The sequence below is a fragment of the Myiozetetes cayanensis genome, unplaced genomic scaffold, assembly GCF_022539395.1.
Source record: "Myiozetetes cayanensis isolate MyiCay16 unplaced genomic scaffold, myiCay2020 scf16, whole genome shotgun sequence".
Taxonomy (NCBI): domain Eukaryota; kingdom Metazoa; phylum Chordata; class Aves; order Passeriformes; family Tyrannidae; genus Myiozetetes; species Myiozetetes cayanensis.
In genome coordinates this window covers 17400649-17423973 of record NW_026087270.1, presented here as the reverse complement: position 1 = coordinate 17423973, position 23325 = coordinate 17400649, and the positions used below count along the sequence as shown (strand labels likewise).

At 47.0% G+C, this 23325-nt stretch overlaps 1 protein-coding gene across 2 annotated transcripts; it reads left to right on the top strand.

Annotated features, from left to right (window-relative positions):
• Positions 1 to 174: 174 nt before the first annotated feature.
• RFWD3 (ring finger and WD repeat domain 3) lies at positions 175 to 22791 on the top strand. 2 transcript variants are annotated; one of them, XM_050311468.1, is made up of 13 exons: positions 175 to 213; positions 2264 to 2639; positions 4005 to 4222; positions 5939 to 6039; positions 6138 to 6335; positions 8561 to 8652; positions 10736 to 10850; positions 15570 to 15798; positions 16955 to 17105; positions 19244 to 19420; positions 19976 to 20190; positions 20424 to 20638; positions 21201 to 22791. In XM_050311468.1, exons 2-13 carry the CDS (start codon positions 2266 to 2268, stop codon positions 21342 to 21344), a joined length of 2229 nt encoding a protein of 742 aa, XP_050167425.1. In that variant the 5' UTR covers positions 175 to 213; positions 2264 to 2265; the 3' UTR covers positions 21345 to 22791. The 2 variants fall into 2 exon arrangements, with proteins under 2 accessions (XP_050167425.1, XP_050167424.1); XM_050311467.1 differs by having other exon boundaries at positions 20424 to 21341.
• Positions 22792 to 23325: the final 534 nt, after the last annotated feature.

Sequence of the window (23325 nt, the reverse complement as noted above, 5' to 3'; positions counted from 1 at the left end):
TGACCAATCAGAGCAGGTCCTTCCTCCCCGGCCCTCGTTCCCGTCACCGCCCGTCTCGTCAGACAGACGGACAGATCACCTGACCAATGAGAAGGCGAGGATAGCTCGGGCTCGCCCAATAGGACCTGGCGCGGAGGTCGCGGGCAGCCAATAGGGCGAGGGGGGCGGGGCGGCGCGGCGCTCGAGCGGGCGGTGGGGCCCGGCCTGGTTCAGGTGAGGAGGGGGCGGTCCCTGTCCCTGTCCATGTCCATGTCCATGTCCATGTCCCTCGGCATGGCTTGTTCTCCCCAGGCCGGTGCCCACAGCACGGCTCGTTCCTCCCGGGCCGGGGCCGCTCCCCCCGGGCTCGTTGCCCCGGGCTGGCTGCGGGAGGGAGGATGCCCCGCGCCCGTCGTGCGGCCGGTTCGTCGCTGCAGAACGCGAGCCCTGTGGAGAGCCCGCAGCGAACCCGCGCCTGTGCAGCGCGTGGTTCATTTGGGGGGTGTGCGGGGTGTGTTTTGGTGGCTGAGCAGGTGCGGGTGATCCCTGCGGAGCGGGGCCCGGCTGCCCTCGGCCAGGGGAAGCTGCCGCTGCCTTCGGCCCTCGGGTGCGGGCGCTGGGGCTGCCCGTGCGCCGCTTCCCAGGCTTTGGAAATCCGGGGAATTGTCTCATCCGGGCCCGGGAACGCCTGCTTGTGGCGACCCTCCATGTGCGGGCTCTCCCGGGGACCGCCCGGCTGGCTGGGAGCAGCACTGGCCTTGGCTCCTTTCGGGAATATTCCAGGATTTAATGGTGAAAATGGCGTTATTAACAGGTTTTTTTGGGTCTCACGGCTAATGTAAACACTGGCTGCCCAGGGAGGTTGTGATGTCCCAACCCTGGAAGTGTTCCAGGCCAGGTTGGATGAGGCCTTGAACAAGGGGTCAGGTGGAAAGGTGGCAGGGGCAGAGTTGGGACTTCCCAATCCCTTTACAGACCCATTCTGTGATTCTATGGATGGTGAAATGAAGGGGGTTTATGTTTATAGGTGGCAGTTCTATCACAAACATGAGCACAGTGCTAGAAAAGCACTACCTGACCACAGAACACTATCATGTCTTGGCCATGCAGCTGTTCTGGTGGGAGGTGGCATTTAAGATTCATTTTTGGCCTAGCTTAGGCTGAATTGGTAATTAGGATAAGAATTATGAAATGACTCAGAAGTTAGAATTTCTTTAAAGGTCTATAAAAATATTTGAGCATTAGTACATCCCCCTCTAGTAATTCTTGTGTAAATTTTCCAGCTATTTTTGTACTAAAAGCTACCTTTGCTCTGTTTGCACAGTGCCTAGATGGGTACATTTTGGTGTGTGGTTTGGGCTCCTAAATAATGCTAAAGGTCTGCAGTTCCCAAAGCCTTTCAGGTTTTTGATGGCTTAAGTACTTTTGGAGAATGTGAATTACCTTCAGCAGCCCCGAGGATTTAATCCATGCAATTCTTCCAATAAAGGACTTTTGTGGGCTTTTGGTGCATCTGTTTATTCAGTTCATGAAATAATTTGGAACTTTTGTGTGTTGTAAGACTTCCTTCCCCTGAAGGGTGGCTCAGCACAGACTCTCTGTGGAACAGGGTGACCAGAGGGCTCTGATCTGGTGCCTGGCAGCAGCGTAAGAATTAATTGCTGTGGGTAACTTGGTACCTGGAATGTCTCATTTACAGCCATGGCTTCTGCTGTGATGCCCTTTCTGGGTTTGCCTGGTGTTGGTGAATGCCTGAAGGGCTGCTCAGTGAGCTGTGGGTGAGGGTCACAGTGATCTGGTGCTATAATGGAATTTTGTTCAGAGGAACTGAGCAGTGCAGCACAGGACTGCATCTTACAGCTTGTTTCTGGCTGCATCTGCAGGTGCTTGTGATGCTCACCAGGAGAGTATCTCAAATATTTCCAAATTCTCCAAGATCCACATGAATTTACAGGCAAGTGAATGATGCCAGCAAGAAAACTTTCCATATTCATCCAAATGCTTATTTAGGCTGATTTTTTGCAGTGTACCTTTGGTGTTGGGTGCTGCTGAGACACAAACTTGGAGCCCAGGACTCTGGGAGGGTGCTGCCTGCTGTGCTGGCTCACGTGTGTGTATTGACTTGGGGTGGTTTTGCTCTGCTGCAAGAGGACAAATTTTCTCTGGACTCTGAATTCCCAAGGCTTTTGTAGTCCCTGACTGCTGCACCTGGTTCCTGCTACCAGCAGGTTAGAAGCAGGGTGCACACTTGCAAATAAAGACTATTTTCTTCAACTCTTTGCAGGAATGGCTCAAGAAGAGATGGAAGTTGATCTCCAGGTAGTGGCTGTTTACCCAGAGGGGAACCTCAGGCCAGGTTCCCCGGAGCCCTCCGGCCGTGCAGTGCTGCCATCCCACGCTGCCGTGCTGGCTGAGGGAGGAGGCAGCGCTCCACTTCTTCCTGCTGAGGACGCTGCTGTCACACCAAACCCTGGTACAACACGGGAAGCAGCTGCAGAGCCCGTCCCGCCGAGTGCTGCCCTCGGGAGGCCGCAGAGGCTCCAGGGGACGGTGGATCTCACTCAGCCCATGCCGGTGCTGCAGCTCACACAGCGCCCGCAAGCGAGGAGAGCTCCCAGGCAACAGAGAGCTGGGGGTTCCCAGAGGACAGTCAGTGCCAGGTACAGCAGAGATGAAACTGGGTCTGAACTGCACTCTGATCGAGTCTGCCTTGCTTCCTGGCTTGCAGAGCCCAGCCCGGTGTGTGGCTGTGGCCAAACTCAGGGCACCTCACCTGCCTTTTAAGCTCAGTAGTAGCACAGCAACTTCTGGCCTCTTCTGGCAGGGTCTTTGCTTTTGTTAAGTGACTCCCCCTGTTTCATGTGTTGGCAGTGGTGGTGTTGACTCCTGAGCCCTTCTGCACTTTTCATTTTCCTTGCAGAGCTTCTGCTTGCGCCGTTCCCCCTGCACAGCCAGATTGCTGCCAGTGCTTCCTGCAGCAGTGCTGACTCTCAGCAGTTCCAGCCAGCATTTAGCTCAGTGGAGCCTGTGCTCTGATTTGCATTTCACCTTTGATTTGGGGACTGCCTGATTACATTTTCTGGTGATAATTGCTGCAGAAACTTTGATAAACACATAAACTGGAATGTTTCTGTAGGGTTGTTTTTGGTTTTGGTTGTGTTTTTTCACACAAATAAAAAAATATTGTGTGTTTAATACCATTTGCAATGAATTAAAAAGGTGATGAGCGGGGATGCTCTGCAGCTAGAAAAAAAATCCCAATTTCTGGTTTGTTTGGTTTTTGTCTCATCTTTGTAGCTTTTGTAAATGCCAAGGGTGAAATTATAATTAACTGAAGCATTGCCTTTGAATTCAGTGAGACCAAGAGCTCCTCTCCTCCCAGTTGATTAAACACAACTGTGTTGTTTGCCCTCGGATTGCCTGTGAAGGTCACTGTAGTTCTCAGGGCTAGAAGGCAACCCAAAAAACTCTTTGAATCTGAAGGATAATTGAGATGATAGCTGAACTGATGAGGGGAGTGGGGAGGGTGTTTCTATCCAGGCACGAAGTTCCAGTAGAAAAGAGGGAAAGTAGAAAGACTAGGCACAAAGTAGTCAATGAAATGTGGCTCTGGTACAAGCCTTGTATACTGCAGGACAAGGCTGCAGGAGCCAGGACTGAGCTGGGGTTGGAGAGACTGATTATGAGTTCCTTAGGCTTATTACTGAAAGATTCCTACTTTGCTTTTCTCCTCTCCAACCCCCTCCCCCCAAAAGAAGGCAGTATCATTGTAAGGAGAAACAGATTTTCTTTGAGCTGAGCAAAATGAATTGTTGCTGATCCTGCTGATTGTTCCCAAAGTGGGCTATTGTACCACATTTCCCCCTACCAGAGAAGGTCTTGATAACTGTGATATGTTCCTGTTGCAGTCCAGCCTGGGAATTTTCCTGCAAACAATCATGGAGAAACATGACGAGTCTTCAGCTTACCTGAGATTACCTTACCTGAAATAACTGTGGCTTTTGTTTCTCCTTTTCTGGGCTCAGGGCAGCGTTGGACCATTACTTCCAGCTCAGCAGGACCCAGGGGCGAGCTGTGGGACCGGTTCTGTTCCTGGGGCCCGTGCAGGTTGCGGGGGACAGCCAGGAGCAGAGCCCGGATGAAGCAGCAGAAGTGAGCGACTCTGACAGCAGCACTGAGGAGGAGGAGGAGGAGGCAGTGGAGGCTCCAGCCCAGGAGACTCCTCCAGCAGCGACCTCAGGAGGTTTGTGCTGTATTTGAGCTGTGTAGAGACTGATTTCAGATGCTCTTCTTGCTGTTTGAAAACTCAGAGGGGAAATCCTCTGGAGCTGCACAGCAGATGGTGCCTGGAGATGGCCGTGCCCACAGCTGACAGGAGCAGGTTGATCCCACACAGCTTTCTGACAAGCACTCCCCAGGAGCAGCAGCAGCAGTGGGTGATTGCTCCCATAGTGTGAGATACAATCTCTTTTACTGCTGCTTATTCTGGACATCTCCAGGATTATTTATAGATTCAAATGTAGAGATTATTGCTTGCCCTGTTCCCGCTGTTATATATTATCAAGGAGCATTGTTGAAGACATCAGGTTGCAGTTTGGAGATCAGCAATGCTCTCAGAGAAGGGCCTGATTCAGTATTCTTTAATTATTTGAGATTTTAGTCTGCTCTGGTTTAGAGTTTTCTTTTACGTTCCTGTAACTTCTTGTGACACTTGGCTGAGGAGATGGAGGTGTGGGTTGTTTGGGGTTTTTTTTGTCTTTTTCTTTCCTCATCTTTTCCTGGCTCGCAATTCTTTATCCAAACTCATGTTCACAGCCTGCCACACACTTTAGTGACATTGTCTGTGATGAACATGCACAGTTTATGTAAGAGTAAGAGTGACAAATAGTTTACTTGCTAGTCAAGGTTATTAATGCCCAGAGAATACAAGAGCAAGGTTATTTTTTTTACTTCAGTCTCTGAGGAATGTCCTTATGATTCACTCTCTGCCCTCAGTTTTGGTTTTAATTGGTCAGCCCACCTTGTTACCTTTTTTTTAAGGGTACATCTATGAGGTGTCTTCTGAACAGATCCATTCTGGGCTAGTCCTACATGTGACAGGAGCTCAAGCTGTTAAGTGCTGTACAATATTGTGTGAACATATGCTCTCTTTTGGATTTTCTGGAATTCCCTTGTTGCTTATATAAGCCACTGGCTTCTCTTACAGCCCAGAACTGCAGAGGCTGAAAACTTTATTGGCATTAGCCAGGGTTAGGTGATACCTCCCCTGGACTGAAAATATCTGCCCTGATTACTAAATGTGATTAATAACTCTTGTTTGGTCGGGAGCCAGAGGGGAGGCAGTGATTTCTGCTCCCTTTGCAGTATGTTTGTGGTGGGGATCCACACACAGTTTTGTGCACCCACACCTCAACAGACAGGCTGACAGAGCCCAGCACACAAAACACACAGCCCAGCAGAACTGGTGGTTCAGACAATTACCAGCTGCAAAACTGCTTAAGTCAGAGTGAAGAGACAGTCAGCATTCAGGAAATGCTTTCTTGGCACATGAAATATGCATGCTTAGATCCCTTGGCAAAGCAGCTTCTGCATATTGGTGTCTGTCTTTCTCAGGGCATAATGATGCGGGGATATAACCCTAAATCAGCCCAGCTACAGAACAGCTCTGTGTCGTGCAGGCCAGAAAATTCTGATAGCAATTGCTGTCCTTTAAAGACCTCTCCTTTTTCACTGAAATTCTCTTGCTTTTTGTAAAAGAAAATATAAAGTTCTTTAGCACTCCTGTTGCTGTTCAGAAGGGCTTGCACACAGACAGTGCCCAGGGCACTGATCTCAAACTTTGTATGTAACCTGTGCTGTTGTTGCACTGCTTAACCCATGGCCCAGTGATTTCACATCAGAGCAGGAGAGCTCCTTTTCTCCCTTAAGTATCAGTTCATTTAAGCAATGCTCTCTTTAGCTTCCAGTCAGGCCCAAGCAGAGCCACTTCAAGCTTTGTCTGGAGCTTCTGCAGAACATGGAAGTCGTGAAGATGAAGAGGCTGAAGTCCAGCAAAAGCAGGTAAGGTGAACTGAATGCTTTTGGAGACAGATGACATGTGATAAATGCTGCACTTTCTAAACCAGAGTTGTGTTGTTTTTTTTAATTTTGAACCCCAGAGAACTCCTCTGAAGGGAGCAGAGCCCTCAGTTGCTGCAGCAGCGCAGGATGAGGAGGAAGGAGACACCTGTGCCATCTGCTTTGAGCAGTGGACCAACGCTGGGGAGCACCGGCTGTCAGCACTGCGCTGTGGGCACCTCTTTGGCTACACCTGCATTGACAGGTGGCTCAGGGGACAGGCAGGGAAGTGCCCTCAGGTAAAATGGGCATTTATGTGCACTGGGAAGCACCTGCTGTCGGGTACCTTCTGCTGCAGGGTGCTCACCCTAACTGTTACTGCTTGCTGCGAGGAGCTGCTGTCAGAAATAACAAACCCCACCATTATTTTGATGTTACTAGGACAGGAACAACTAGCACTGCTTGAAAGGATGAGTTATGACTTGGGTTTTCTCCCTGAAGTAGAGCATTTGTGAGTAGGAGACGCAGAAGTTTGAGACTGCAAGTGCTAAACCTGTAAATGGTTTCATAACACCCCACTATAGTCCTGGAGAGGACCACCTGGAGTGGAAGTAGCAGATTCCTAGAAGCAATTAACTGACCCTAAGAATATGTTATTGGACAAGAAATTTGTCTGAGAACTGTTTTAGAATCATAGAATGGTTGGGGTTGGAAGAGACGAATTTCAAGTCTAGTTTTCAGTTGCTTAATCTTCTGTTTTGAGCTGATCTGCTTTTGCAGCCTTTAGGAGGGCCAGGTTGTTTAGGAAACTTGCAGAAAGCGAACTGAGAACTAAGCTGCATCCTTTAATGTCCACTTACAAGTGGTAAATCAGGTTTTGAAGGTGCTCTTTTCAGCTTGCTTTCCATGGTTAATGCTGATCTCTTTCGATGAGGTCTGCACTCCTCTGTCTGTGACGTCCTTCCATTCCTTACTCCTCCAGAAAGGAATGTTGACAAAAAATAGGTCAATGAGTACCTTGTAAAGAGGATTCAATTCTGCCTTTTGCCGAGTCGGTGGCTGGAAGCCCAGGGTTTCTTTGGCTTTGTCATTTTGAGAGCTTCTGTATTCTTGCTTGACTTTGTGCAGGATTCCCTCCTCTCAACAAGACACTTCCTCCTGACGTGTGCTGTGATTAAACCCAAAGAATCACCGTTGCCATAGTGAAGGCCCAAAGCTGATTTTTCTTATCCCTGTCAGTTCTGTGTAAGCTTTTCTTTCCCCACTCCAGGCCCAGAGAGTATTCTCAGAGACCTGCCTGACATCTCTACTCTTTGGAAATTTGTGACTGCTTGCTTCTTGAACCCTAACAACTTACAAGGGGTGCTTGCTCCCCCTTTCTCTTCCAGTGATATAATTACTAAAAAGTTCCTAGGAGAACTTACTCTGGAGGGAACCTTGCAGCAAAATCACCTTCCCCTCGTTTGTCCTTTGTGGCTGGGCCTTCTCTGGTTGAATAGCCCAGAGTTGCTGTGCGTGGTGCTCTGTATACTAAGTGGCTTGAGTGCAAGTTACTGTGAAATTGCAGCATTCCTGATCCTGCCACTGACAGCTGCTGGCTGCCAGGAAAACTGCCTTAGCCCCTTCCTGCTCTGCAAGGCAGCTCTTTACAAAGGGAGGGGGGTTGTCTGCTCTGAAACCATTGCCTGTGATATCTTCGTGCTGCTAAATAATAGAGGAGTGTGCATTTGAAGCACACATAGTAATTTAATGTTCAGCACAGGTTACTGATCTAAGTATTCACCGCCCCTTTCCTGATCAACAAAGTCTGTTTGTGAAACTGTAAGCTTGGAAGAAATTATGGCATCTGCAGTTCCTGACTCGAGAGGGAGTATTATCCCTTCTTTTTGAGGTGAATCTAAAGTATTTAAATCATTGCAGCTGGATGCACAAAATAATTGAAATATCGGACTCCCCATGTGTCACTGAAATCAGTGGGATGTCAGTGTTTCATACTCACACTGGAATGCTTTTATGTATTTGTGCCTGTAGGGTTTGATTAGTCCAGAAATAACAGAGTTAAGAGTGCACTCAGGGGTTCCTAAATCCTTGTCTGTTGGACAAGCAGCCCGTCTTGGTGTTTTCAAACCAGGGATTGGGCTGGTGTTTTGGTTTAGATCTTTTTTTCTTCCCCCTCTTTGTTTGATTTTGTTTTATTTCATCCTAGGAACTTACCTGACGATGCTGCTTTGCTGGTGTGTGAGCAGAATAGATTTAATAGGAAGCAGGGAGATGGATTATTGAAGGTGCAGCAGGATGTGTGACCTACACTATTGTTGTGGCCCCGACTAGAGCTCTGCTGTCTGTATGGGAGAGGTCCTGCAAACACTCTGTGTAAATCCTTGTGGCTTCGCTGCCCAGTAGACAACCCCAGCCTTCAAGGCTATGAGGATTTTTTCAAAAATTTTTTTCTAGGGACTCGTAGGGACGCACAGTTTGGACGGTGGAGTTCTTGCAGGTGAACTGAGCTTGTGTTGTGTTGCAGTGCAACAAGAAGGCCAAGCGCTCGGACATCGTGGTGCTCTACGCCCGCACGCTGAAGGCGCTGGACACCGCCGAGCAGGAGCGCATGAGAAGGTACCGGGGCTCCAGGGGCACTGAAAGCTGCACCCTGGCTTCTGCTGCATGCTTTAATATCCTCTGTTTGTCTAAAGCAATTTGTGCATGCCCTTAGGGTTTATCAGGAGTATGGCTGGCTTAAAAAAAAGCAAGGCCTTGCTGTGTTGCACCTGTCCTAATTTTCTTTTGCAGCAGAATTCTCAAGTTTGTGTTTTGTGGCCCTGAAACAGCAAAAGGTACCTTGGGCTGTATCCTGAAATGTTCCCATGGGAGAACATGCAGAGTTGATGCCAAAAAGCTGTATATTGCTAATTCATCGTTAGATGGGAACAGCAAGGATAGTTAGGAGTGCAAGGGGGTGAATAGCTGACCTTTCCTGCCATCTTTTCTGCATGCATTAAACAGAGTAGTCACTCATATGAATCACTTCCCGTCTTGCTTTGTCAAACTCTTCATGTAGCTTTACTTGAAAAAGGTCAGCAGGCATTACTATGACTCTACTTCCCCTTCCAACCTAAATGCAGACTTTGTATTGAAAAGAGAAAAAGCAGGTATGAAAATGGGGATGAATTTCTTTTCAGTAAGATACTATTCTGAAATTAAAGGCTGCAGATATCAAAGTTCTCCTGAATCTTGTGGTGAATAGAATTTAATTGGGGTTTCTTCACGTGTCTGTAACTATACCACTGTTATTCCAAGGCAGTCTTTCAACAGAAACCTCACTATCCTGGTAATTATTGATCAGAAATGATTGAGGAGTAATGGTCATGAAGGGAAGAATCTCTCTTCTGTCCAGATTGGCAGTGCCTGGTGGTGTTTCAACTGTACCTTTAGAAGGGTCACGCTGCTTTTACTGGATTGACACGGCAAAATAAACAGCATGGAAGATTTTTTGTCAAAAGCACAGAAGGCATTTGGGTGTTTGCATTTTACCTCTCATGCAGAGCCAGTTGACTGCTGCTCGTGTCTCAGAGTCGCTGCAGCCCTTCCCCACTTGCCCTGCCCCTCCTCTGCCTCCTGTTTTTGTTGGGAGGCAGTGACTGCCTGTGGGTCCTGGGGCTGCTGGCAGTGGCTGCTTTGTGGCACAGAGCCACGAGTGGAGCAGGGGTGTGTGTGTGTGCATACATCAGTGCTGTTTGCATGTAGCCTTGAATTAGGTGTAAGATCATGGGGTTTGTTCTTCATGTTCAGTAAAAACCACCAGTCTTGGGGCTCTGGGTACTTGTGTAAAGAATGTGTTTGTGCTGCTTAAATACAGCATTTCAGCTGTTTCTTCTGCAGGGAAAAAAAAATCGCATGAGAAAGCTATATGGAAATGACAGAATTCTGTGCTTTGTGAACATGCAAGGCTAGGTCAGTGCATTTGGAAAATACTTAGGCAAGCTGCAGCTCCCTGCACATGAACTACTGAAATAACTGGAATATTACATCTTTTAGAGTGCAGAACACAGTGGTCAACATCATAGACTAAATGTACAGCTATTTTTAAGGAGTACTTTAACTATCCCTTCATATAAGCCTGCATGGAAAAGGAGTTCAAGTAATTTATCAAAACTGCTGCTGCTAAATGATGTGTATGCACTTTTAGGCTCAAGGTGAGGCAGTAAGTGTGGCTTATTTATAAATGGGCATTCACAGAGAATTTCTGTGTGTCACTCTGTTTCTGTTACAGATGTGTTTTCCTGAAGTACACAATTAGTTACTGGTAGCAGAGACAAGCTTGCAGATCTTGCTGTGTTGTGACTGCTGCTATCACTGACACAGTATATTACATGGACACTGATGGTACAGGATTTGCTGAAGTGTTTCTTAGGGGAAACAAACCTGGTTTCTCTTTCACTCTCCTCTACTAAATTAGTGCTTTTGAAGATGGTGAGGAGAAAGCAGTTGTTCCTGTGGAACAGTGCTTGAGTGAGTCATTCAGAACAATTGCATAACAGTGAGCGCACTGGGTGAGTGCGGTACCAGGTTTTCTGTCACTTGTGGATTTGCCTGAACAGGACTCGTGTTGGGATGCAGTCAGAGGACAGGTGTTGACAGCCCAGAGGAGCATCCTGGATAATACCCACTCCTAAGGATTGCTTTTGTCTTCCTCCTGCAGCTCTTTGGAAAAGGAGAAGCTGTTGCGGAGGCAGGCGGAGCTGGAATCTGCGCAGAGCCGTCTCCAGCTCCAGGTTTTGACGGATGAATGCAGCAAACTCCGCAGGCAAGTTCAGGTGAGTCTCAGGATACTTACACACAAAGGATTCCCTTCCTCTTCACCCTGTTTTTGCAGGTTCCTGTAGAGAAGAAAACACAGGCTTGCAGTTTTAATGAGCAGAAAGATGTGGTAAACTCGGTTGGTGAATCGTGCCAGGCTGGTGGGTATCTCAGGCTGGCATATTCAGGGATGTGCCACGTAACACCGACTGACTTTGTGTGCATTTAAGACTTAGCTGAAGTTGCAGCCTAGCAGTAGAGTTGTTTGGCTGCTGACATTGCAGGTTCCTCTTGAGGCTTTGTGGTGCCTGGAAGGGCCTGGTAATGGAGAACCAGACTTATCCTCCTCATCTCTCTTGTAGTTGCATCAAAAGAAGCTTTGAAAAATCTCTACAGTAAACCTGTAATAGGACCTATTATCAGTAATTATTCTCAAGAGCCTTTTAGAAGCAGTTTGTCAAGAGATATGCATTTGCAAAATCAAGAGAAAACAAAACAAGAAAACATCTAATTTTTTTTTTTTGGCAGGTCAGTCAGCATTCTAGTTTAGCACCTTCTGGTACCCTGGGACCTGGCCTGTCAGTAGGGCAGGCTGTATGCACGGGCAGAGCAGCTGCTGAAAGGCACCTCTGTCCCCTTAGAATACAAATTACTGACAGTAAATGACCAGTTGCTGAACTGCTTCCTTTCTGGCTTATGCAATACTTACTGGGTATTTTGTAACCCATCCCAGCTGCTTTTGCAGGATTCCTATAAATTGTGGACTCTACTGGTGCTTCCAAGTGGGAATTAGCTGGTGTGTTCCACCAGTGCTGAGTTTTTCATGAACCTGTTTCATTGCCAGTTCATTACCTTTTGTTATATGAGTAGGTGATATCTATTCTCTCACTGTCTGGTAACCCATTAATATTATGCTTTACTCCTGGATTTTTTTTATAGCCTTGGCTATTCGTATCTGTACATTAAACACCATCCTCTTTGCTGATGTTTTCCTGTCTGATGTAAGATAAGGCTTTATAAATGGCCTAAGTTCCCTGCATGGAGCTGTATGCTCATCAGCACTAACAAGAAAATTGGTCCCCTTCAAGCTTTGGCTTAAGAAAAATGCGAAGAAGATAAAAGTGCAGGTCCATAATGTTCTCCTGCAATTCATTTGGTGTTAAATGATAGAGTATCCAGTCTAACTGAATTGAAGCTTCATGTTATAAAGATTAAGTACCCTGTGTTCTATAAGCTCTGTTTCAGTATTTAGACTGCATTCATCACTGTCCTGTAGTGGTTAATGCAAATGCTGGAAGCAATTTTAAGGTGCTTGTTTATACTACGAATAAACTGAAAGTAAAACAATTTGCTGGGGAGCAAAAAGAAAAATCAGCAGGAAGTCTGGAATAAGTCTTTTAAGTTGTTGATGATATTTTAAGCAAATGCCTAATGAATTCCTTGCTTTATGAGATGTCATCTGATAAAGAAAGTACTTGCATAGAAGCATTTGGGTTAGGAGGGACCCCTGGAGGTTTGTGTCCCAACCTTAATGGGGTGATTCCAGTGTAGGGTTGTGTTGCTCAGGGTGTGGACTCCCCCCAAAAGCCATTGTGAACCTCTTTTTCTTGCTAATGCTCTTGAGCTGTGCCCCAGCAGCAGTCATGGCTCTAGTTGTGACCTTTCTTTAGGTTTGTTTGTGTTTTTCCCTGCTCTTGTCCATTAACCACCTTGTCCACTGTACTTTGTTATTGAAGGATGTGACGTGATTGACACTAGGAAATGGATGGTTTTTAAGCCTTGAGCTATATGAAAATAAATGAGGAAAGGAAGTTGAGGGGAGGTTGCTAACTAAAGCTCTGGAAGAAAGCCCTCAGCAGTGTTTCCATATGTAAACCTGGAGCGTGGGCTGTGCTGAGCTGTGTTCTGCATCCTGTGTGGCAGCTTCAGGCTTGCCTTTTGGAGACAGTGCTACCGACACCTCACTTTTACCTAAAGTTTTTCCTTTGGCAGCAGGAAGAACTTGGGAATGGGATGTGAGCTGCTGCAGTGCTCCCCCTGAACCTGCCAGCGTTTCCAGTAAAAGTTAGCTAACAACAAGCAAACTATTTCTGGCTGCTGGCATTAATACCACTGATCAGCTGGGGTAGAAGAGTCATTTTTGCAAGTGGAAAGCAGTAGCTGTGTTTGGATATGGAGCAGGAAAGGGACAACTAGCAGGGAAACGACAGGAGACTGCAGGCTGTTGTGGAGAAGAAAGCAAATGTAATTGTGAGCCTTGCAGGGATTAGTTTATATTGCTCAATGTAATGGAAAAGCGTTTTTAAAATAGGATTTCCAGAGCACCCAAAAAAAAAAAATTGGATAGTGAAATATCAATAAGAACTTGTGTATCTAATACCTCTAGAAAAGAAATTAGGCTAATGGTCTTATTGCATAAAGATTGTTCATCTTTATGGTCTTTGTGTTCACCTCCAGTTGATGTCTGGGGTAGTAAAGGCTGATATTTCATTGCTGTTGCTTGGATAGTTAAGGCAGATAAAAATGCTCCGTGTCCCTTAGCCTGAGTTTGAACGTGAGCCCCAAAGGGAGGTGGAAGGTGGGGTGGCTGCAGTGCTGCACCACAGCCTGGGGCTGTCCTGTCCTGGGTTTCTGTCTTTGGTGCAGGGCTGGGGCTGTGTGGTGTGAGGTGGCAGGGGTGGCCTCTGTAAGAGGTCTGTGGGGGACAGCAGGAGTGACATCTGATACCTGCCTTTGTCTTTAATGCTTCATATCAGCTATGAAGGCTGTAACCTGATACTCAAACCTGTTGTGAATTTATTGCAGCTGGTGGTTTTCCTTTCCTATTCATTGTGCTCTCCTGCTGCTGCTTCTCAGGCATGCTCCTCAGGAAGGCTTGTGCTGTGCAGGCTTTTGTTTCCCCCACCTGTGTGACTGTTCATTCATCACTGCAGGGGTGAGATGAGATGTAGAGACAGTCAGAGCTGTGCAGGGAGTGGAGTCTGCCCTCAAGGCCCTTGGTTAACACCAGGCATCAGGAAAACTCTGCAAAGCATCTCAAGGAAGGTGTAGCTTCATGTTACCAACAGAGCCTTCTTTCGAGCACAATTAGTGGAATTTGTCTGGAGCACAACACTTTTAATCACCTTGGTAATGTGCTTCCAGTAAGACTTCCTGATTCTGCTGGGTTTGTGCATTGTGTTTAAATGTAAACATTGCACTAATAGTCCCTGTGATTTTAATTGCCTGGTTTCCTTTTTAATAACTTGTGGGAAAGTTGAATGTTGAGTGCAGGTGACAAGGAGAGTTTTGTAAGGTCCCCAGAGCAACAAATAATTTTAATCTCTTCTGATCCTCGGTGGTGGTCGCCTCCATCCCCCTTTTAGAAATAATGAGGTTATGAAATTTTTATTAAAAGTAACTTTCTTCTAAGTTACCTGTGTTTTCAGTGCTTACCCTAAGCCTGAAGCTGGAGCTTCCATCCTGGCAACCCCCACAGCCCTTCTTCCTCACCCAGCTTGTTTTGTCTTGCTCACTCTAATGGGATCATCTTGAGTCTCCAGCTTTGATTTTTATTTTGTTTTTTAATTTTTATATTCCCTTGAGGAATTTGCAATGTGCTTGATGCAAAGCAGGTCATCAGACGTCTGTAAGGTGTCAGAATTGCTCTCCTCTTGAGCAGTTTCCAAAAGTTAGAGGTCTTGATAACTATTAATGTAGAGCTTGATCTTTGATCTTGCCTCTTTGAAAACTGCTGCCTTTGCTTCGATGGGAGTTAAGCGGTGGTGGCTGGTTCAGTACTGAGGCTGACTTGCAATTACTGATATATTCATAATATCACTCTTGTGGCCCTTAATTGTTTAAAGATTACATAGTGTTTGAAGCCTAATCTGTGTTGCTCAGACAACAGAAAGCAAGTAGCAACTTTCTTTGTATATACCCCTGTCTTTAGTGTCCCTGGGGTTCTGTACCGTCTGCTTTTGACCTTGGATAAAAGATGGTCAAAATGCTTTTTGGGAGGGTGCACTTTTAGGTGACTCACAATATGCCAGTGCCACTACCTGAATTCCCACCTCACCCCCGATGATCTCTGTAGAAAAAGGAATTCAAGGAGTACCTTGCTGCTGGTGGAAGCTGTTCTTGGCCATGCCTTTGCTGAGCATCCTTGAGCATTCATCAATTGAGGTGGAGGAAGAAGGGGGGAGGAGGTGGTGGAAAACAGGACTGGAGCTCTTGAGAGTTGTGTCATTCCTGGAATTTGCTGCCCAGGGTTTACAAGAACAGGGTCGTCGTCATTAAATAGACTGACTTGTTTCCTGCAACGCCCTTTATGTTGAAACTTGGGCTTTTATTTTTTTATGGGGTATTCTGGAAATTCTGGAAAATGGTTTTAATTGACTTTCTCTTGTGGTTTAGCAGCACATAATACTTGGCAGTTCCTTCTCTTCTCGACAGCATTGATCTGGTAATTGGTACTGGCTTTTATGTGTTGCCCAAGAGCCCTCTCTTGCACGGGGTGTAATACATGCAATAACAGACTTGGAGTACATTCTGCCACAACTTGCATAGCATTTGAATGCTTCTGTTGCTGTCACAGGCCATGGCCTTGGAAATGCAGCACTTCAGGAGCAGCACGGAAATGGGACCGTTTTGTCCCCCTTTGTCTGAGAGCAGTGCATTGGAGCACCTGGAGAGGGAAGCGCAGCAGTTACAGCGCTGGGCAGGCATTAAAGCTCTTGGGGTTTTTTCCTTTGCAGGAGCTGAAGGCCCTGGTGGCCCAGCACAATGGGAGCACTTCACAGCAAGCCTGCAGCTCCCGGCCCTGCCTCCCAGGCAGCCTCCCCTCCAGCCAGAGCCAGCGCAAGTACCTCTTGGAGAAGGCGGTGTTGGTGTCTCAGACTGGGAACTGCCGGGTGATGGCATACTGCGACTTCCTGAGCTGCCTCGTGGTGTCACAGCCTTCTCCACAGTCCACTTTCATTCCTGGTAATTAAGCAAGTTAAGATTCGGAGGTTCATAAGTGAAAGTTAAATGTCTTTTCTTGTTGCTCCCTTTTCCCCACTTTCTCTGCTTGACCTTTGCACGTGCTTTGTAAACTGAGTATACTCATAAGACTCCCCCTAATTCATCTGGCCCTGCATTGGTAGCTTCTGCCTAGCAAAGAAGCTCATTTCCCGAGGCTCTTCTATGACAGAATCCTAGCAGAGGGTCTCTGGCTCCACTGCTGGAGTGCCATATCCACAAGAAGGCAAAACATGTATCTGGTGCTCTTTGCAAAGGTGGGTCTTCTGAAAGAAGCAGAGAAGCTTCCAGTGGTTAAATGAGAAACACTGCTCCCCAAACTGTAGGTGGATTGATCCATATGCAGCTGATTGCTCAATACTCTTAAACCTCCCCCCCCCAAAAAGCAAACCTCTTTTAATATGAATGCTAGGAGCACTGTTTTCTAAAGAGGGAATAGGAAGCTGAGAAGTCATGGGCAGCCCTGGTTTGGTCTCACTGTTATGTCCAGAGGGCAGTGACCTGACATGTGGACCAGTGCCAGTTGCTTTTTCAGGGCAGTAGATGTGGCAGTGGGAGTCTGAGAGCGTTTATTTGCAAAATGCTTTCGGAATGACGAAACCCGCTTTATTTGGTTAATGCGTTTGAGGTTAATGTGCCTTATCTAGGCAGAACAAAGTGGTTTTCTGCATTCAACTGGTCTTATTTTTCTGGCCTTTGAGGCCAAGGAATGAATGAATGAATGAACGGAGGCTTTGTGGTGGCTCTTGTAGCACGCAGGTTAAGTTCACCTGTAACCATTCTTTGCTGTGACACTTGTTCTCTTAAATAGCCATGCAATCCTGCTCTGGGTGGTTTTATCTGGGCAAGGGTGTCTTTGAAGAAGCTGGCTAAAGAGCAGCAGGCCTTGTAACAGGAATTGTAACACTGATACTGAATTTGCTGGTGGTGGCTGGGATCCTTAAGGACTTAGCCTTGTTACCATTTGACTTAAAGAATGGTCTGTGGCAGTTCTTACCCAGGACAGCAAATAACTTTCACGTGTTCATCCCAGCACAGGCTGCAGTTCTGGCACAGAACAGCAAGTCCTGTGTGTGTGTGCTGCTTCACAACAACCCTCGTTGTCCTTCTGCTGTGACAGGTTGTGGTGTGAAGATGATGAGCCTGGCCAACATGAAGAGCACTCAGTACGTCCCCATCCACAGCAAGCAGATCCGGGGCCTGGCTTTCGGCACTCGAGCGGATGGTTTGCTGCTCTCTGCTGCTCTGGACGGCACTCTCAGACTCACCAGGTGAGCCCTGGCCCCGTGGGCTTTGGTTTTCTGGGTTTTGTTCTGTCTTGCTAGAAATGCCTTGCACCACTTGCTAGTCTGCTTTCTGAAAGATGCTGCAAGGATGAGATCAGGTCTGTGTCTTCTTCCTCTTCCCTAACAGAGGGAAGGACTTATCGATGCTTTTGCATCTTCTAGGTGGAGGTGTTATGGAGCTGCCTCTCCGTGATAGTTTTCCTGGGGAGAACTGGGTGGGAAACAAGTAATTCAGCAGGGATTGGCCAAATTGTGGAGAGAATAAATGTAGCATCATGTATAGACGTGAAATTTACTGTCCACATGGCTTTCTGTTACTGCAGGGAAATGCTAAGTGTGGGAACTTGTGTAAGCATAAAGCAGAAACAAGGGGTGTTCAGCTTGTGCTCTTTCCTTCTTTGCACAGCCTGACGTTGGCTTCTCAGACTTTAAACTTGTTGCAGAGCATGGAATTCATCTGGGGTATGAAATGCATAAACAGCATGTGCTAGAGGCTCTCTAGGCTGGCAGATACTTAAACCAGCAGGTTGGAGACCAATTATGCAGAGAGTGAGACAAAAATGTGTCCGGTCCTGCTAGAATTTGCAGCCTATGAGTGTGTTTTCTTGCTACTCTGCTGCTCTTCAGTCTTAATCTTACACTGCTTCAAAGCTTCATTGGCTGATTGATTCTTACTGAGTTATATTAACATCTTTGTGCTGTCACTACCAGGTTGGGCAGGACAGGGGTCTGTTGTTTGACTGATTAGCCCCAATTCTTTCTCACTAGTGAAGCAATGAAGAGAACTTAATCCTGCAGCACAAATGTATGGAATGTTGCTTTCCTGTGACTGGTTAAAAGCAAACAGAGCTGTCTCTGATACCGAAGTCAATGTGTCACATTTCTGACTGATTATCTTGATACTCTTTTGATGGTTAAACTGGAGAGTGGCTCCTCATTACAGTGTCTGCTCAGACACTTGACTCCCATATCTGTCTCTCACTGCCTGGTTGGCTGCATTGGAGCTTGTGATCCTCTTTTGTGCTTGATCCCAGGATGTCTTGGAGTTAGGTGCTTGCTTCAGTGGCATCTTCGTACTTTTTTCAGTCTCTGTCTGAAAGAATATTCTTTCTTTGGTCACCTTTCTTCTCTAGTTCCTGATTTCAGAGTCATCCTACAAAAAAGAATTATCCAAGATGTCTTTATATCTCCTGCTCTGGCTTGCAATTGTTTAAAATAGCACTGTGGGTTTGTTTTGGGTTTTTTTGTCCTGTTGTTTTGACCCAGTCACTGCTCTGATATCAACTCTCTCTTTCCCCAGGTAGGTTTTGTCCTTGTAGTTGTTGCCCTTGGACTTACCTGTGGCAGTTACTGTTTCTCTGGAGTCCAGAGTGTAATCCCCTCCCCCAGGGAGAAGCCCCCGTGCTGTAAAGGATATCCAGAGTTCCTTTGATATGTGCTGTCTTCTGTGTCATGCTGTGCAAAACCCATGTTGACAAAGCTGCCCTTTGCAAATCCCTGATCTGATAGCAGCTTCATCTGCTGTTCTGGGTTATGCCTCTCTGTGTACTCCTCTCCTTTTATAAACTCAATTTGTGGAAGGAAGAATTAACACTGTAAATGTGCTCTCAACTGTTCTTACCCCACTCCCTGTCTCGCTCTTGCTTAAATTGGTTCTTTTGAGGCATAAGCACTGTTCCTCTTGTGTAAAAAGAGGGGAAGTAATTAATGAGAGATGTAATCTGAAGAGATGAGCCCTGTGATCTCAGGAATATGTGGTGTTACGGGATTACACCAGAGTCACTTCTCCTAATTGTTTCCAGAAAAGTAACTTTGCTTTCTCTTGCCAGTAAGGCAGCTGAGACCCTGCTGTGAGATTTCCTCTCCCAGTCTCCAAAGATCAATCTGGAAAAAGAAGCATTGGCCTGGAAGAATTATAAATCACTTGACAATATCCAAGGGATTATTCTGTTTAGATTTTCCAGATTCATGTCTGGAGTAAAGGAGTTAATTGAGAAGTTGGTCTAAAGAGAGATGCTTCTGTCTAAAGACTTTAAAAAGCTGGATTTGCTTACCTTAATTATGCTTTTTTCTCATCAGTAGATGCTTGTGCAACCAGCCAACACTTTGCTTTTCTTCTGCAGCTTGGCAACCAACACTGTGGTGCAGACATACAACGCTGGCCGTCCTGTCTGGAGCTGCTGCTGGTGTCTCGATGATACCAACTATGTCTACGCTGGACTGGTCAATGGCTCTATCATGATTTATGATCTGAGGGACACGAACTCTCACGTCCAAGAGCTGGTCCCTCAGAGGTCCAGGTATAGCATAAGGATTTGTCATTCCTCTCAACTAACGTGCATTAAGTTAAACACAGCTTCACACAGCGATTGCAGTGGTTTCAGTTGGTTTATGTGAATCTCTTGCTCAAAAATCCACATTTAGCACATGTATCATGTGTATATACAACTTACACAGGTGCCAAGCACTTGTGCTCTTTTTAAGGCACACAGGGGTCAGAAATGGACCCCCTGGTGCAGCGTAAGCAGGAGGATTGAATTTGTTTTGGAGCTGGGTTTAGTATTTAACTTGGACAAATCACACAAAGGTGTGAGATTCTGCTACTTCTGTCCCTTGTACTCCAGGAATCAAACACTGATTTGCACTCATCTGATGTGTGCTGTCTGATGCTCTGTAAAACAGAAGGCTCGGTAGTTAAGTTGAGTTTCATTTATACTTGACACACCATTGGGGTTCCTGCTTTCCCAAGCCCTTTCTCTGCTGTGCAGCTGGAGAGGCTGGAGCTCTGCAGCAGGGAGCAGGATGCCAGCAGAGCTGCAGCTGGCAGCACTGACCCTTGCCATCCCCCCTGGCAGGTGCCCCATGGTGTCACTGTCCTACCTGCCCCGCATGGCCTCAGCGTCGCTGCCTCACGGCGGGATCCTGGCTGGGACCTTGGAAGGAGCCTGCTTTTGGGAACAGAGAGCTGGCAACTCCTACCGGCCTCATCACCTGCCCCTGGAGCCCGGAGGCTGCATCGACATCCAGACAGAGATCCACACACGGCACTGCCTGGCCACGTACAGGCCTGGTACGTAATGAGGTGTCTGCAGGGCCACTCACTGCGCTGGGCTCAGCTCAGCACCAGCCCTGGGGCACAGCAGAAATGCAGCATCTGCCCCCACCAGAGCAATGAGCACATAGATAAGAACTGGGGAAGGGCAAAAGGAGGCGGCTGCAGGGTGGTGCTGCTTGTATTCCTGCAGCTGAAACCTACCTGTGAGTACGTTTTCCAAAGGTTACCTCTGTATTTCTACCACACAGGTAAAAATAACCCGTGCGTGCGTTGTGTGATGATGGAACTGACTTGCAGCCCACTGACAGAGGCCTCTGAAAATGTGGTGTGTTCTAACCCGGTTCAGACTTTCAGTGCCGGGCCCACCTGCAAGTTGCTGACCAAAAATGCCATTTTCCAGAGCCCGGAGGAGGACAGGAGCGTCTTTGTGTGTGCTGGTGATGAGGCGTCCAACTCTGCCCTGGTATCTCTTGCTCCTTTCAGTGTGCTGGGGGGTTTTATTGCAATTCATAGGAGAGGAGCATCATCAGTCACAGCATCAACGGGATTTGGTGGGAGTTGTCTTGTCACAGACATCACCCTGTGCTGGTTGGTCTGTTGTGCTTCTGTAGCCGGTGTAACTTCCTGATAGCCAGGGCCTGTGGTCCCCATCCATGGAAAAGTGTGCAGGCAGTGAGCCCCTCTTGTCCCCCAGAGGAGTGGGGTTGGGCACACTGGCACAGCTGGGCACTCTAAGTGGTGTAACAGGCTTGGTGGGGTAGCTAATGTGGTAAGTGCTGTGCAGGAAGGATGCAGGCTCTTCAGGAATGACAGGGAACAGGAGGAGAGCTCATGAGGGGGGTCAGAGTGAGTGGTCACGGTGGCATCATGCTGTGAGTCTGTTAAAAACCATTCAGGTAGGGTGTGGAAGTAGAGAAAGGGTCCTGTAAGTGATCTGAGGAAAGTCTTTTCTGGAGAGAGGAAGGTCTCTTCTGGGTGGGAGGGGAGAATCCTGCAGACCTTGACCTTGTCTGTCCCTCCCACAGCTCTGGGATGCTGGAAGTGGTTCCTTGCTGCAGAGGCTGCCGGCTGACCTGCCTGTGCTGGACATCTGCCCCTTGGAAGTGAACCAAACCCACCTCCTGGCTACTCTGACAGAGAAGGTGGTGAATATCTACAGGTGGCAGTGAACTGTCCCTACACCTGCCACATACTGTCCAAACATGCTGCTGATCAACGCTACACAACTGCTGCTCGTGCTGCTTACAGGAGACAGGATCCATTACGGCATCTTTCTGGCAGTAGGCAGGAACTAGGATGTGCTGGTGCCTGGAGCGATTCCTTTCTTTCTCTGTCTTCCTCTTTAGGCCTGCCCTTCTTTCTTCTTCGGTCAATTTTCTTTAGTTAAACTCCACAAGCTGCCTCAGCACAGCAGTAATTCCTGGAGTGTCTCCAACATGTGTTGCTGCACTTTTTTTCCACTGTGAATACAGCACAGGGACTTGCAAATCTCTGCTACAAATGAATAATAGAAGAGGAACTTGAAGACCTGAAACTCCCACTGCACTTTCTGGTGGAGTCCTGCCGTGATTAGTGGGTGATGAAAAGGTGGTGATGTTGGCATCTGGTAGGCGTTCTGATACAGTGACAGCAAGTTCACTGCTGTGGGGAACACACTCCCACCTTCTGTTTGAAGGTCTAGGGTCAGTTGGAACTTATTCCCTGACAAAGACCGACCCTGTTTTGAGGCAGGGGAGAGGAGAGGCTTGGAAAATCTACAGAGAACCTTCTTCTTTTGTGTTTGTTTTTTTTTCCCCATGAGCATATAATTTGCACTGTAATGCCTTAATTCTCTGCCTTCTCCTTTCCTTCCTCTTGTTCCTGCTGCACCTGCAAGCAAACTTGGGGCAGTTTGGTTGTGGAAGATGAAAATAGTACTGGAGGAGTACAGGTGAAGAGGAGGGAGATGATTCTTACACTGTTGGCTGCTGCAGTTTTCAGTGTCTCCCTTAAAGACAGGAATGTAGTGAAACAGCCAGTACCTTGGAAAAGAATGCTGGCTGCTCTTGTTGTCTGGGGAAGGGGAGTTGGGTTTTTTCTGTTTTGAGGAACTATTAGAAGCTCAGGGATTTCATCAGCTTGCCTTTCACTGACTTTTGCCTTCCCAAGTCATCGTTTCCAGCTCGCAGCTGGTGACAGAGAGCTTCCAGTCGTGTTTGTGTGAGTGTTGTGCAGCCAGTGGTTTGTGTAAATGTGAGCCCATGGCGTGGGGTCGCAGCCTGGGGATGTGTGCTGGCCAGGGGGTTCTTAGCACCTTGCTGTAAATACTCTGAGGGCTGGAAGAACGTTTATCTCCAGGTCAGACCATGAAGGAGGACTTGAGTTCCATTTTCTCTGTAACAAAAGCAAACTTGCAAGGATGTTGGAGGCTGCAGGACAAACTCCCTGTATTAGAAGCTTATCCCTCAGCACACCTCTGCCTCTGGACGTGCCACCACTTCAACTGCCAGGGTAATTTTATTTTTGAAAGTCTGGGGCTCGCATAGTGTGATCCTGTTTGTCTCAAATGAGACTGTGAAGATCTCCACTTAACTTTATATTTTTCTGTATAGTGTTTTGTTCCTATATTTTTATATAAGAATAAAATGTTTATCATTATCAACTATAACTGGTGCTGCTGTACTTTAAAAATAGGCCTCAGTGACATACACTGCATGTCTTGTGACCATAACCAAGCCTTCCCTTATGCAGGTGAGGTTTCTCCTGCTTGCTATCACCTCCAAGTCACACTGAGCTTCAGACTGAGATAATGGATGTGTTTATTGAATGAGGAATCCTCGCTGAACCATCCTGCTCTGGCCAGGTGAGGGGAAGGGAAAGGGTCAGGCCATACACTTGGGATATCCTTTAAACTGAAAATAACTCACTGACATGAGAATTTTTGGCATTTAACAGCAATCAGGAAAATAAGGGCTGGTAGAATGACACTGGTGAGGTCTCTGGTAATGCCAGCTAAACCAGAAGGAGCAGGATGCTCTCTTCTCTTTGCTCTCAGCTATTTTGAGGTATCATTTATGTTCAGTCAACTCCAACCCTGTCTTACCACAAGAAATCTTGAAGATTTGAAACATACACAGGAACAAATGTTTTGATTTGAATCCTTTGACTTTT

Coding starts and splice junctions, on each gene's coding strand:
- RFWD3 (XM_050311467.1), top strand. CDS start 2,266: ATGGCTCAAGAAGAGATGGAAGTTGATCTCCAGGTAGTGGCTGTTTAC. Junction 6,040..6,137: donor CTGAAGTCCAGCAAAAGCAG/GTAAGGTGAACT, acceptor TTTGAACCCCAG/AGAACTCCTCTGAAGGGAGC. Junction 15,799..16,954: donor ACAGTCCACTTTCATTCCTG/GTAATTAAGCAA, acceptor CTGCTGTGACAG/GTTGTGGTGTGAAGATGATG.